The sequence below is a fragment of the Myodes glareolus genome, chromosome 15, assembly GCF_982192425.1.
Source record: "Myodes glareolus chromosome 15, mMyoGla1.1, whole genome shotgun sequence".
NCBI classification, from domain to species: Eukaryota; Metazoa; Chordata; class Mammalia; order Rodentia; family Cricetidae; genus Myodes; species Myodes glareolus.
Window position 1 is genome coordinate 30,172,143 of NC_142040.1, and position 15,669 is coordinate 30,187,811.

General features: G+C 43.4%; 1 protein-coding gene across 12 annotated transcripts in view; it reads right to left on the minus strand.

Moving 5' to 3' along the window:
* Mast4 (microtubule associated serine/threonine kinase family member 4) overlaps positions 1 to 15,669 on the minus strand; it is a 582,754-nt gene that overhangs the window by 140,981 nt on the left and 426,104 nt on the right. Inside the window, exon 1 of one of the 12 annotated variants that reach the window (XM_087896872.1) lies at positions 12,493 to 12,631. The exons of the other annotated variants lie outside the window; for them this stretch is intronic. Coding sequence (XP_087752998.1) covers positions 12,493 to 12,530 — 38 coding nt within the window. The 5' untranslated portion in view covers positions 12,531 to 12,631. Of the gene's footprint in view, positions 1 to 12,492; positions 12,632 to 15,669 lie in introns of those variants that run through there. 12 annotated transcript variants of the gene reach the window in all.

Consider the following 15,669-nt stretch of genomic DNA (forward strand, 5'->3'; position numbering starts at 1 on the left):
AAACTGGTAAGCGGATACTGAGAAGACCACGCCTTTCCTGTCTCAAAGGGTTTAGCCTTGTGTTGTATGCCACCTACTTTCTTCAAACATACTTGGACCTTGGTCATTCAAATACTCATGAATTCTGAGAAAGACACCTACTTTTAAGACTAACAGCAGCACTGGCTTTGGTGGTGCATACCTCTAACTTCGGCACTGGTGAAGCGGAGGTAGGGAGAGCTGGATCTTGAGTCTAGCAGGAGCTACAGAGTTAGACCTTGCTTTGAATAACAACAAAGAATGCTTTGTCATTATTGGTCCATACTAAAGTTTTCTATGTCTCTTGGAAAGGAAGTTAGCACAGTACATGGTATTTACAAAGCTCCACTCCACTGTGGGCTTATAATGAACATGAAAAGCCTGTGGTTCTAACATACACATAGGAAGATATTGAGAGATACAGGCTCCTTTGATGAATTCAAAGATACAAATTACTGCAAATATAGTCCTCCAAAGTCATCTGATCAGGGTTACCGCTACCTCGACTACTCTTGTGTTTCTTTCGAACTTTCCTAGCCACATGATAGGTGCAAGGAACAAGGCTGTGAGCTTCTGACTGCTCACTTCCAGGTCAGATGAGTCTCAGGTTCTGTTGCTGGCACAGCAGCCCTTCACTCTGCCAGCTCCCAGGGCTGGTGTCCGGACACCCCGGAGGCCATCTACACCAAGCATTTTCTGCTAGAGCCTCAAAATACCCAGTAGCACCAAGAAGCTTTGAATCCAGCTATTTCTAGTCTGGAGTTTATAGCCTTGGACAGAGGCGCACTAGTAGATTCACTGAGCCCACGAACTTGGGACTGCTTAAATGAAAACAAATTTAAAAAAGTAAACACATTAAAAACTCTATTGTTACAAACCAAAATGAAACTATCTGAATCATGACATTTCTTCCACTCACAAATGCTTATAAAAAGCCCCGTGTTGGAAGCAGTATGCTCCTGTCACCAAGATAAATGTTTTCATATGCTATGGCTGCTGTACATACATGGATAATAATATCTTATGATAGGGTATATTATTTGTGTTTTAATAAATAAAGTTTGCCTGAAGATCAGTGCAAAGCAGCCACACTAGTCAGCCATACAGGCCAGTGGTGGCACAAGCCTTTAATCCCAGCAGCCACACTAGTTAGCCAATAGAGGCCAGGCAGTGGTTGTGCATGCTTTTAGACCAGCTCTAGAGAGGAATATAAAATGGGAGGAGACAGGTCTCACATTCAGTCTCAATCTAAGGATTCATGGAGGCAGGATCACCTATTTTCAGTCGAAGGTAGAGGTAAGAGCCAGTAACTGGCTGCTTTGCTTTTCTGACCTTCAGGTTCAGACAATACCTGTCTCTGGGTCTTTATTTGTGCTACAACTTACCATCACTTCAGAGGGTCACTCCCAGATCTGCCTCTAGATCCTCACCTGAATGCTACTAAAGAACCAGACAAACAGGCAGTGGTGGCACACGTCTTTATTCCCAGCACTTGGAAGGCAGAGGCAGGGGGATCTCTGAGCTCAAGGCCAACTTGGTCTACAGACTGAGTTTCAGGACAGTCAAGACTACCCAGAGAAACTTTGTCTTGAAAAAACAAAACCAAACCAACACACACACACACACACACACACACACACATCACAAGTATTTTGATATGGCTGTGATAATTTTTATAATGTCTGGTTTTCCTTATAATACAGTGTATCTCATTTTATGTATTACAAATATATTATTCTGAGGGGTTGGAGAGATGGCTCAATGGGTAAAATCACTTGCTGACCTTGCAGAGAACCTGGAATGAGACCCCCTCACCCACATCTTATAAACCACCTGAAATTCCAGTTCCAAGGATCCCAGGACGTTTTTTGGCCTCCATGAGCATCAGGTCCACAACCGCTAAACATACATACATGCAGACATGTAAAATACAAATAAATCTTTTAAAAAGTCGTGTTTTGAAAAGACATCCATACAGCCAACAGATGTCACAGTCTAAACAGCAACAAAAGCCCAAAACAAAAACAAAACAAACAAAACCCAGAAAAACAGATGTATAAAGTAAGCTCTAGAGGGCACAGAAAAACCAGTGTCACACGGCCAGCTAACTACAGAAATGTGACTCAAAAGAGGCTTCTTTAAGTCACACCTCATGTCGTCTCACATCTCTGTCATCGGCTACCACAGCTAGGCAGCAAACTCAACCAGGAGTTAGTTGCAGAAAAAGACCATGCAGAAGTGTATTCTAGCACCATGAGAGGCACGAGGTCTCTAGCCCACTCTGCCATAGCTGATGCCTGTTCTTTTCTATTCTCTCTCTCTCTCTCTCTCTCTCTCTCTCGCACGTGCACGCGTGCACACACACACACACACACACACACACACACACACCAGGAACCACCTTCTTTCAAGGCTCCCCAAACAAGCTGTGGTACTGACACACACCCCATAGTATTAAAATATGAGAACCAGAAACCCAGTTCACTTATTTTCCATCAAAGAGAATTACTCCCGATGATCTCAAAATAGTAACGGAATGTCACTGAGTAATATTTTAAGATTTCACAATCCTTTCTAGAAAATGTACTCAAAAGTCTTTTCCATTTGCCACAGGGAGCTAAAAAAGACAACATGCTCATATGAAAATTAAAACTCTTGAATGAATTATACATTCAGTAATGGCTACCATTAAAAAAGAAATAAAAAGAAAGTAAACAATAGATGCCGGTGGTGATCTGGAGAGACAGGAAAGCTTGTGTACCATTGGTGGAAATGTGAAATGGCTGTGATTCAAAATGGCACAGAGGTTCTTCAGAAGTCACAAAGAGAATCTTCAGGGGCTGGTGAGATGGCTCAGTGGTTAAGAACATTGACCAGAGGTCCTGAGTTCAATTCCCAGCAACCATATGGTGGCTCACAACCACCAGTAATAAGATCTGGTACCAACTTCTGTCTGCAGGGAGACATGCAGGCAGACCATTGTATATACATAATAAATAAATAAATCTAAAAAGAGAGGGAGAGAGAGAGAGAGGATCTTCGTATTCTTCAGCAATCATCTACTGGGTGCACACCCCGAGACACTGAAAATAGAATCCTGTAGAGTTTTTGCACACTCACGTTCACAAAAGTACAGTGTTCATCATAGTCAAAAGCGGAACAAACCCAACTACCCATGCAGGGCTACTAAGTCACCAAACGGGGGAAAATGTGCATGCAACAAACTATTATACAGTCTTTAACAGGCATGCTGACACATGCTACAACATGAATGAACCTTGACAGCAATGTAAGAAAAAAACTGTCAGCCACCCAAAGAAAAATACTGAATGATTCCACCCGAAGTACCCAATGGGTGCAGAAAAGGTAGGTGCTGAGAGGTAGTAGAAGAAGGCGTTATTTAATAAGTTTGGGGGTTCTGTTTTAAAAGATGGAAGCCGTTCTGGAGCTTAGCTGTAGGATGAGGAGAACATGTTCCACACCAAGCAAGGCAATGACTAGAAAAGTAAACCAGGATGAGGGCAGAACACAAAGCAGCTTCCCGCTACCCAGCCATCTCCCAGTCTCTCAGATGCTTTATTAGAAGGCTGGGTTAGGAGCATCCGTTCCTGTCCCATGATCCCCCCCTCCTTTCCCTTGCAGTGCACACTGAGAAGAAGCACTTGGCCTTGCTGTGGTGACAGAACACACAGGATTCATGGAGAGGCGTCTTCATACCAATTTTCCAGCCGCCACTGAGGTCTTTAAGGTCATCAAGGGACAGAGACAGAAAAACTGATTCCATAGCTTGCAAAAATCTCATAGGTGACAGACTGGGACTCCCACAGTATAGGCATGTGTTAGCATGTTACTGACTGGCTTCTCAAAGAATCTCCCAGACATACTTAACCAGGTTATGGCCCATAGGGTTGAGTTTTCCAAAAGGAAAAAAGAATTACCGGAGAGCTACAGCCAAGTCTAGCAAGCATTTGCTAACTCCTTTATATAGCTTTCTCTCCAAGAATTTAAATTTTAACCTTGAGACTGGATTCAAGCAGCTGGCAGAGAATATATAACTTAGAGCAATGAAATATATAACTTAGAGCAATTATATGTCATAATTCTTCAGAATATTTGTTGAGCCTCTTTATCCAACATGATCTTAAACCTCTAGCGCATAGTTGTAACGCAACAGTGCTCCACTCTGGTCCGCTTAGATCCCACCAACACTAACTACATGGTGACTTTGGTCATTTGAGTAACTGCGTTTCTCAATAACACACTTGCACCAAGAGACGGCTATGGCTATTCATCATGAGTAATTTATGAGGCTGCCACATACTAAGAGATGAGGAAAGCGAAAACTATCAACTCCCCCTCCCCCTCCAAAAAAAAAAGGAAAAAAGAAAAAGAAAAGCTAAGTGTTTCTCAAGGTCTCAGCATGGAGGCTCAATCTTATTTCACACACACAAATCAGATCAATTGAAGATAGAAATGCATTATACATTAGACAAACAGTTCCAAACTTTGATAAAAAGCAGACTTTGGAGTGGGCATTAACAGCAATTTGCATTTAGTAATGTTTCATATTTGAACATTAAATGTGTTAAGAGAGAAAAGAAAATTAAAAATACATACGCAATTGCATTATTGAAATATTGATTGCAGTCTGAGAATAGTTCAGAGAAGCAGCGAAATTCTGGGGGTGGGGGTCCCTAAGACAATATCCTTTATCCAGTACCTTGCGTTGGCTAACCATTTCCCTCTTTGCCTTAAATTCTACATGAGGAATTTACATTTTATAGAAAGGCTTCATCTTAAAGCATATGCAATGCTCATTCCAGACTTGAATTTGGCGACGACAGACCCACTGTCACTTTTCACTTGAGAAAATATGGGACACCAGACTGCCAACCTAGCAATAGTGCATCACTGCAAGATGAGAATCACAAACTTGGAAGCACCTCAAGTAGACATAAAAACTCCTTGGCGCAATGTATTAAGATTCATAAACATGTTCGCGTCACTCTAGCCTAGAAATCTCTATTCTGGGAATTTATCCTAAGGAAACAGCCCAAAAGACAGAAAAAGCGATGTGCCTGAGTATGTTCACCGAGGAGTGCTTTCAGTCAATAAAGCTTTATTAAGTGTCTATTATGTGCCAGGCTCTTGGCTGGCACAAAGACGACAGGCACCTCGAGACGCGCATGATCAGATGAAAATTCAGATAAACATGTGTGGCACAACAAGGCACTGGGATAGATGCTAACAGGGAGCTGATCTCCCAGAAGCACAGAGAGACTGGGATACGCTGGAGGAAGGCAGTGAACGCGGTGCCGGAGACTTGGCAGATTTTAAGGTCCTGATCTTATCACGTCTTCACGGTATTTGAAGGGACAAGTTCATGTTAAATGCTGGGCAAAAATCACTATGATGGTTCAGAGGGCAAAGGCACTCACTTCCAAGCAAGATGACCTGTTGGACCCCTGGGACCCACAGGGTGGAAGAAGAGACCCAACTCCCACAAATCATCCTCACTCTTCTTCTTTTTTTTCCTGTTTCTTTTTGGTTTTGTTCTGTTCTGAGATAGAGGTCTCACCGTGTAACTCTAGATGGCCTGGAACTATGTAGACCAACGTGGTCTTAAACTCAGAGAAGCCCACCTACCTCTGCCTCCTGAGTGCTGGGATTAAAGTTGTGCTCCATAATGCCCGGCTATAAATTGTCCTCTAACCTCCACAAGGGCTCCGTGGCAGGTGCTCATGTTTCTGAAAACTCATCATCCCAAGATTTGTGCGTGTGTGTTTGCATGTATATGTATGTGTGTGCGTCCTCACAGGTGAGGGTGTGTGTGCATACGAAGGCCAGAAGACCTCAGGTGTCGTTATTCAGGTGCACTCCACCTTTTGTGTGGTTTGAGACAGGTTCTCTGCCTGGCCTGGATCTCAACAAGCAGTCTACACTGGCCGTCTAGGGAGCTACACCTCCTCAATGCCCTCCAAATCCTTAAAGACAAAACTATTCTGTGTGTGTGTGTGAGAGAGAGAGAGAGAGACAGACAGACAGACAGACAGACATGTGTAGGGTGGATCATGTGCCAGGGCATTCATATGGAGACTGGAGAACAACCCCATGAAGACAGCTTCCTTTTACCACCTTTATGTGGGTTCTGGGGATTGAGCTCAGGTTATTGGGCTTTTGTGTCAAGCACTGAGCCATCTCACCAGCTACTCCAAAGCTAAAAAATAAAAAATAAAAAAAAAAAACACAGGAAAAAAAAAGCATATTGCGATCACAACAGCCTAAGTAGCTCCAAAGCCCCTCATCTTTCCTTTGCTTCATGGGGGAGGCCGTGATCAATCACAACTCTCTCCCAGCACATTCCACCACACTCCATTCCCAGCCTGAGTTTTCTACTAGAAACGAGGGTGTCCCTAATTAAATCTGCTGAGGAATTCTGAGTTCACTTTGCTTAAAAGGCAAAACAAAACAAGCACAGGAAAAGCCCTTGTTGTTCCTTTGAGAGCTCTATTAAATGTCTTAGTCGTTTCGGGAGCTCGGTCATTAAATTGCTCAAAGTCTTTTTTGAAATACGGTCTTTGCAATTTCTAAAGACTATAGCGTGTTCACAGATGAGAAGATTTCAGTTTTTAGGGGGTTAGGCTTAAAAGCCTTTGAAGGAAGAGAGATTAGACACATTTAGTCATCTACCAAGAGAAATAATCTCAACTAACAAGGGTATGTTGTAATCTACACTACCTGCCGGCACTTTGCAATCTATACTACCTGCCAGCACTTACGCATGGATTAGCAAAAACTCCACTCTATAGCAAGCATGGCATCCAGTTCAAGTCACTGCATGCTATTAGCAGTGTAGGGGAGACATGGAGCTGCACCCTTTGCCATTTCTGTCTTGTGTAGTGGCTCACGCTCCATCCAGCTCTATTCTAGAAAGAGGATGGTGTTCCAGAAGGGTTCCTGGGGAAGGCCCTGCCTCAGCTTCCTTTCTTCTGAACTGAGTGGCTAAAAGAATGGAACTTACTACAGAGGACGGAATTCATGACAAGCGATGGGAAGAGGAGGGAACATTCATCTTCTGAGGGCGTAAATCTGTGAGGCATGCCCTAGGCGAGCGGTGTGCTAAGGTTTCAGAAAAGGTCCACACTGTTTCTGCTCTGTAGCCCAGGCAGCCACAGGCAACCCTAAGAAAACGGCTGAATCTGAATTTTAATAAACATAATCTACAAACTACATCAGGCATACAAGCTGGAGCTTGCCTGCTCCTGCCTAGAGGCTTCACAATCTATTTTGTCTAAGGTCCAGAAAATGTTGTTTTCCTCAGAAGTGAGGTGACCTGCCATGGTCATGTGCCTAAGACGACGTGGAGTCAGGTTCCAACAGAGATCTGTCCAAACCCAAGTTCTTAAGTATTTCGACTCTGAGAGCAAGGCCTCTTCGGCTGAATCCAGATGAAGAGGGGTCTGCTGTGGGGTGACAAGGACACCAACTCAAAATCCGTTCCAGGTAACACCACCTGAGCAGAGCCCACCTATTCTGGAACAAGAAAGAACACAAAAAGTGCTGATGAGCTGGGCGGTGGTGGCACATGCCTTTAAACCCAGCACTCAGCAGGCAGAGGCAAGAGGATCTCTGTGAATTCGCGGCCAGTCTGGTCTACAGAGCTAGTTCCAGGACAGCTCTGGCTGTTACACAGAGAAACCCTGTCTCAAAAAATGAAAAACAAACAAACAAACAAAAAAAGTGCCTACGTGTGTTGTGGTGAGATGGCTTGGCAGGCAAAGGTGCTTGCAGCCACACCTGACAACCTGAGTCCAATCACCAGAGCCCACAAGGTAGAAGAAGCAAACTGACACCTGGCAGCTGTCCCTGACCTCCACCTCCGCCTCAGGCCACACGGGCCTGTGTGCATGCAAGCCTACACGTGCACACACACCTTAAATAAATGTAAAAAAAGAAAAGCAATACAGAAAAAAATACAGAGGGGGGGGTGACAGGCAAAACTTCCTCCCAAGTTTCTGGAATATTCATTACTACACTCTTACATTCTAGGGGAAAGGCATCAAATTCTTTGTCATCCTGCGCTGATGGTGGCAAACTTAAAACGTGGTCAGCTCCTTGGAGTTTTAACCCTCTCAGTTTTGTGAACTAACCCCACTGGTCTTCGCCTGTCCCATGGACTGAGCCATACAGATGTGCGAGGAAGGAACGTGGCATTTGGTCTTTGGACTCCGAGACAGACGGGAAGAAAGGCAGAGAAGCAAAGAAGCAAGCATTACCCACTGCTCGGAACTTTCACTCCTAAGCAAAAAGAAACTATGGGCTCCATAGGCAGAGGTTAGTGCCGGGAAACAAACCGGACGCTATGAGTGAACCTTAACCTGTTCCTCCCCTTTTCCTTCACTCCTTGAGGGATTAAAGACTCGCTTTCACAGGTTGTGCTACTCAAAACCTGATGGCAAGGTTCTCTGTCACTTGCTTTGGTACCTAAACATTAATTTTCTCTTCTTACAGTAGGAGAGGGTGTCAACTTATGTTCTTGGCCAGCTCATTTTTAACATAAAATGCAATACATTCAACTTGAGAAAAAAGTAATTCCCTGTATGAACTTATATGTCTGCCCATAAATTTTAAAATATAGCATGGAAGGAACAGTTCAAAAGAGGTTTCCATTATTAAAACTACAGTCCTTTCAAAACAAACAAACAAACAAACCAAAAATATCACTCACAGTTGTATAATTTATTTCTGAAAATTAAATGATTTTTTTTTCCCACCAAGGATGGGGGTGGGGGGAAGAAAGAGGTGGAGCAGATGGAGTCATTGTTCCCCTATGAAAAAGAAACATTTCTACACCTTACAAAAGTATATTAATTGGCCTGCCACCTGGCAAGCCTGCTCACATGCATAAGGGATAAAGTTGAGATCTTGAAATTTAACATTTAAGCCTGTGGGGAGGTGGCAGCTGGAACTGGAGCCAGCATTAGTAATCTTATGAAAATGGCTGTTTCCAGAGACTCAAGGGCAAGAGGCTGCAGACATACCTAGGACTCCACCATCCCCCACCTTCTTTTCCTTGATCCCGTTTTGATTTGGTTTGGTTTTTCAGAAATCTGTGATTGAACCCACGATTTTGCATAAGCCGAGGCAATCATCTGCCATGAAGCTATACCCCTAGTCCTAGTCATATTTTGACGTTCTAGTTTGACCTAAGGCCTCACTAAGTCCATCAAGTTGATTCTGAACTCACTCTATAGCCCATGCGGGCACTGAACTTGTAATCCTCAAATCTCAGCCTCCCAGGGAGCTGGGATTACATCAGTGACTACCAAGCCTGGTTCCCACAGTTTTTCAGTTATTTCTTAAACTTTCTATAACTCTAACCATTGTAAATCTAGGTATTTAGGAAGAATCTCAAAAGGGAGAAGCATATAATAAAACAGGCGGTAGAAAAAGATACGCATTTATGGTATGTGAAATCATTTATGCAAATAGTCACAGAGAAAAACAAAACCTGCACGGTTTTAAACCTGCTTTTATCCGAGCACTGGTTTTGGGGGTAATTTTTCTCCTTAGGGTGATTTTATCTTCCTCATTCCCATCAAGTGCAGGTGTCAAGTTAACACTCCAGTGCTACGCAAACTTCCCTGAACTTTAAATACAGCAAAACATTGGAAAGCCTTGGTTGTTTACAAAGCAAATAAGGCCCTTCAAAGTCCATCCTTCGTAAGATGCACGTTTTGTTCATTCTTCTCTTTCTACACAGACTCCATGCTTTCAGAACTTACCAATACCCACAACCCACACTCCAAACCCCCGGCCCTGCACACACACATGCTGTAAGTAAAATTTTTCCTTCCTGGCCCTGTTTCCGTCCCAAATAACAACCCCAAATTATTTTTAACCATTTCCCACTTGCCAAACTGGTTACCTATAGGTTTCTAGTCACTTCATCTATGTTAACATCAAAGGGGCTATTACATCTTAATATGAACCACATAAATCCATGTTTATGCTTTTCTCTCAAACATCACTGCTGTTTCTTCCTGCTGCTTCATTTGACATTACCAACCACGCAAGAACAACCAGATGTTATTATTTTCCCATAACAATTAAGTTTAAAATGGACGATAAATGTAGCAAGGTACTCTGGATGCAACCTGGAAACCAGAGAAAAGGACCTTGGGGAGAAACTATTAGTGTTGTTATTATCATTATTGTTACTGTTTCAGAGACAGGGTTCTAATCTGTAGCCCAGGATGTCCTGGAACTAACTAGGTAGCCCAGGCTGGCTACAGTCTTTCAGTTTTTCTGCTTTAGCCTTGAGTGCTGGGATTATAGGAATGAGCCATCACACCAGGCTGAGAAACTCTGAGTTTAATAAAGATCTTCACTGAAACAAAAAGGGTGCGGGGCAAAATGAAAATCCTTCTGACCCTATTTAACATGATCACATCATTAAAGTATCTGAAACTTGTTGAAGGAATAGAAACATTCTGTGTATTCCTTTTGGAATTGGTGACTGTTAACTATTAGAACTTAGTTAACACAATATCTACAAAGGGAACCTGGCCATCTATATACTATCTATATTAATAAACATGAATTCAGAACAAAATGAAACACATGCTACTATCTGAACTTTCTCTACAGTAAGTTAGCCCTACCACTACCTCCTTATATGAAGCCATCTGAAGTGGTCTTGGACTTAGGTCAGTAGTCACAAAAATACCTTTAGCAGTTAAACAGTACCCCAAAGGGAGACTGACCTCCTACTCTCTTTAGAAAGGGGACAATACTCCTTAGTAAGGGCTCAAATCCGAGAGAAGGGGCTCTGATGGTTTAGTGAATTTTGGACACAGTACTTATGTCTTCTGTATGCTGTAAACTATTTATAGCTTATTCTGATAAAGTTGTTTTATACATTTCAAAGCAGTTACTTCTTCGATCTCTCAATACAGTGATTTTCTCAGAGGAAAAAGTGTATTAAACTAAGTATCATCAACCATGGCCCTCTTAAAAAATTGGCTTAGCATATTTTCTTCTTTTTTCTGGTATTCTCCTGGTACTGCCAAATAAGATGCAAGAACTTTTTTCTGTTCTACGCCACGAACTACATGCACCATCCCACCGGCAGGGGTTTCAGATACGTTCAGAACACCCACGCTCATGTGAATGCACAGGCCTTTATAACAGAGGGGAATCTCGGGAAACTAAGGCTGGGTGCAGTGGGGGAGTCCCTCCCTGAAGAGGCTGTAAAACAGCAGCTGTTCAGAGCCACATCCTCAGTAAGGCCTCCCTGGAAAAGCACATTTCCCACTCAAACACCATTATAAGCCGTGATGCTTTAAGACAGGGAAATTGCTGGAGCGTACATATACAATTTCCACTAATGGGAAGGAGAAGCAGCAGGTGGCAATTTTAAAACAAAGTAAACCCTACTTCTGTTTTTCCCTCCCTCCCCTCAGACAGCAGGTGGCATTTCTATAGCAAAGTTCAAAATTATCGGAGCTCTCTGAGCCACAAATATCTCCCAAATCACCAAGAGGCTGCTTGTTCTGAAAAATTCACACACCACAGCCTGGCTTTACCAACATTACATTCACTAATTAGACCACTGCTGCAGCCCACTCCCACAGGAATCGGGGTGACCAAGCTCCCACCAGTACTCACCACTTAACACTGGTGAGAGGTGGGGACCACGGCATCATTTCTCTGAGTCTCCGCTTGTCATCCGTATCGTTGCTATGACACTATCACCTCTGCAGCACCAAGTGAGGATTTGGTGCCATTTCTACCAGATGCCCTCGGCAGATACTCTTCCTGCCCCTCCCCCTTAGCCAAGGCTGCTGGTCCTTGTACACCACTATAATTACTTGTCTACGTTTCTTTGTAACCCCACTGAACTGGGCTACTTAATTAAAAGGAGCGTGTCACATACTAGCTTTGCGTCCCAGAGAGTTATCACAACCCTGGTCATGCAAAAAGGCTCTGCATGAGTACTGGGGACAGAAACAAAAACCTGTGGCAAGGTGGCAAGCCCTGGGCCTAGTCAGTCCGCAGAAGTCAAACAGTGCAATTAGGTTATTAGGTTATCAGGTTTCAGAGGGTGATTCAGGCTCATCTGCAACCTCCCAGAGCAGTAAAAGGGTCACACCGAGATGTGTGACTCATAAGTCACCCCCTCTAAGTATTTTTAACTGTAATTAACTTCCCATGTTTCCGAGGTAACTCCTCCCGAGCTTGGCTTCCCTGTCTTCTGGCCCAGTTTACAAACACTTGGCTTCCCTTTAGAGCTGTAAGGCAGCAAAAGGAGTTACCTAGCCTCGGGACTGGGGTTCTCGCCCTCCTTGATTTAAGTCCTAGTGCATCTTTCAACTCTCATCTATGACAGAAGACAGACAGAACAAAGCAACAGCAAATCCAAAAGCACTTTAGTCTAATGACTTTAACGTAGCATTTAAGATGCATACACACCTGGGACTTCCCATTGAAGTCCATTCATGCTGGGCCATGAATACCCTCCAACCATATTAGTTTCTCTATTAAATAGATTTGAAATCAAACCTGTTAAGTGGCTGAAGGAACAGCTACAAGCCACTGCCTGCTGGACACACCTATAAGAATGGAAGGTTTGCAAACTCAGGCTGTCTCTCCAGCTTCTGGCTGAATGTGCCACTCACACGGGAACTAAAGAACTGGCTGACCGCAGGACTCCAACCTCTCTGAACAATAGGTCATGACGCGCTTCCTTAATGCCAGGGCAAGTGTTTAGAAGTGATTTCTGCTAACTGAAAGAAAGTGTAAAGGACACATATATTTACTCTGGCTTAGATTCAATACCTCTGACTGTCTCTCGGCGCCAAGAGTCAGAACCCTTTTCCCTCACGGATTCCCAACCTGGGTCCCATTCCACAAATGTGCTTAGGGCCTAGGAATGTCATAAAAAAGTGGTATCACACTAATGGGTAACAAGTTAAGTACCTGTATTGTAACCCACAGTTTACCCCCAGCGTGATGCGGGATGGGAGGCTAATAGTTAAGGGGATTTCTCAACAGGGAAGAACTCCCCAGACTGTTCATAGCAAGCTCCTGTAAGAAGATATTAAGTGATACATGATCTTCACAATGTCAAAAAAAAACCAGAAAGCCTGCCTGGTAGGAGTTGGCATCAAAGCAATCAGATCTAAGAAATGGGTTAAAGGTAGCAGGTCTCCAATCTAAGCCTGAATTCTTAAGGAAGTGCCATTGGGCTGATGAGATGGCTTTGTAGGTTAAAAAAAAAAAAAGCATTGTAGATCTGAGATCAATCCCTGGGACCCACATATTGGAAGGAGAGAAGGGACTCTTGAAAGTTGTCCTCTGTTGTGTCCACTCAGAGAAACACACACACACACACACACACACACACACACACACACACACACACGCCCATGCATGCATACGTACTAAACTAATTAACAAAATACTAAATTAATTAAAATTTTTAAAAGGAAAAGCAACATTGTTTTCCGAGCTTAAAATTCTTGATTTCTAAGGCTAATTTGCCCAACTTCCATCTACTGAGAAGTAATGGTACACACTAAAAATGTGGCAGCCAGTGCTTACTAAAGTCGTGACCTAAATATCTAACCCCAGACACAGAGCCCCCACAACGCACGGAGCATTATGATTCAAAAGCACAACACCAGTTTCTCCCACAGAATCTGTCATGCAAATGTCCACCCAAAGCAGTCTGAACTTCCCTCCATGCCCATCTGCCACTCCGGGCGAGGGAGACGATGAGGTCTCTCCCAAATCAGGGAACTACCATATACAGGAAATGTAAATTCACAACCATTTGTTCAAGATGCCAAGGCAGGTGACATGCAGGTGACTGGCCACCTGCCTGCCCTCCAGAGAAGTACAGCAAAGCTCACTTGGGGTGAATGAGTTACCTGTTTATGTGGCTGGGCATTAGGATGAAGGGAGGTAAATGGATAATGGATCCCCATGCAAACATCAAATCGACTCTGTCTATCATTAACTCTGGGGCCTGGTGTTTGGTCTAGGTAACCTATTTGGAAGATCCTTTTGGTTTTTGCAGCAAAAGTCTAGAATTTAGCCAAGTCAAAGTAATACTTTTACAGGAATTCTTTCTCAAGGTCCAAGATCAACAAGCCATCAAACTCAGACTTAGGAAACAACATTACATAATAGCCACTTAATGGCTATTGTTTTACAGTACAAAGGGTTCATTTGGCATTTCCTAGAGAGTTTTCCTCAGTTGGTAGCTTTTCCCACGACAAACATACTCTCCCTAGCCAGCTCTCCATGAATCTATAAAATCAAACATTTAATAACTGTAATTTCCAATGTAGAGACATCCAGCATAGTGCATTCTACACGAAACACATGTTGAATGCAAACGGGGCATACATATTTTTATGTAAGGTTTAGGTGCAGGGACTTCCTTCAGATTTAACAGCCAAGGAAGTCAGTGGTGGGTAGGTAATCCTCCAAGAGTGACTCTTAAAGAGCCGACACAGTCAATTTTGAGACCTCAACCTGTGCTGTGTTATTTAAAATTAGACAGAATGAAGCATGGCCAAACAAGCTTCTACAGTACTCATAGTGAAAAATGGGCCTGCTGAGCTCAGTGTTCCTCCCTCGAGTCCCATGACCGCAGGAGGCTTCAGCCACGTGATCCATCAGGTGAGTGTCCCCACCCCGGTGATTTGCCTGGAATCTAATTCATTATTTCAAAAGACGCTTGCAGAGTAAACTTCTGTGTCCGGTTAGGAACTCCAGAGTCGTGGGGAGCTGGTGCTCGGCTCCAAGGGGGTTGAGCTCTTACGTTGAGATGTGCATTTTACGTGACATCACAGTGGGTAAAAGACACTACACTAACAATAAACCACAGCCACTAATAAACTGAAGACCAAAACAGGACCGGGATGGAGAAATGCCCAGGGTTCTACCATAAAGCAAACAATGGGGTGCTTCAGAGAGGAGATAAACATTAACGCTGCCGACTCCTAGAAATCCATTTCACCGTCAAGGCTGATGAAAGTCTAAAGTCGGCTCTAAGTTCTTCTTTTCTTTATGGCAAAACAATATGACTGTTCGGTTTGACATCAGTGTAATTACCTTCTCTAATACGCATGCCCAGTAGCCATTAAGTCTAGCGAAAACTCCCTCAGGTCCTCCTATTCTATAACAAGGATTAAGGTCAACATTTTTAGAATTTACAGCCAAGTTCTTGATGGACCGTCCCTTCTTTCCAGGCAGATAGAGGAGAAAGAAAACAGAAGGTACCTGACCTACAGATATTCACAGCCCGTGGGAACTTTTATTTAGAAATTTCTCTAGTTACAAAATGTACCCATGTGCCATGACAAACATATATTAATAGACAGCCGGTTTCTACTGACAGAGAGTGACGGTTTTAATAGGTGGGGTTATGCACCCCATTCTTCTACTTTCATCCTGGTAGCCCCGGGCCCTTTCTTAAATATCTTGGCTCTTCTACTTAACTTTCAAAAGAGATTATTCAGTTATCATGATGTCATATTCCAATGACTGGAGGACATCTGGGGAAGCTAGGTCAGGTTAGAATAGCTTTGTGCATGCTCACACTAGAGCTGGGTGTGCCCAGGACCAGGCATGCTCACA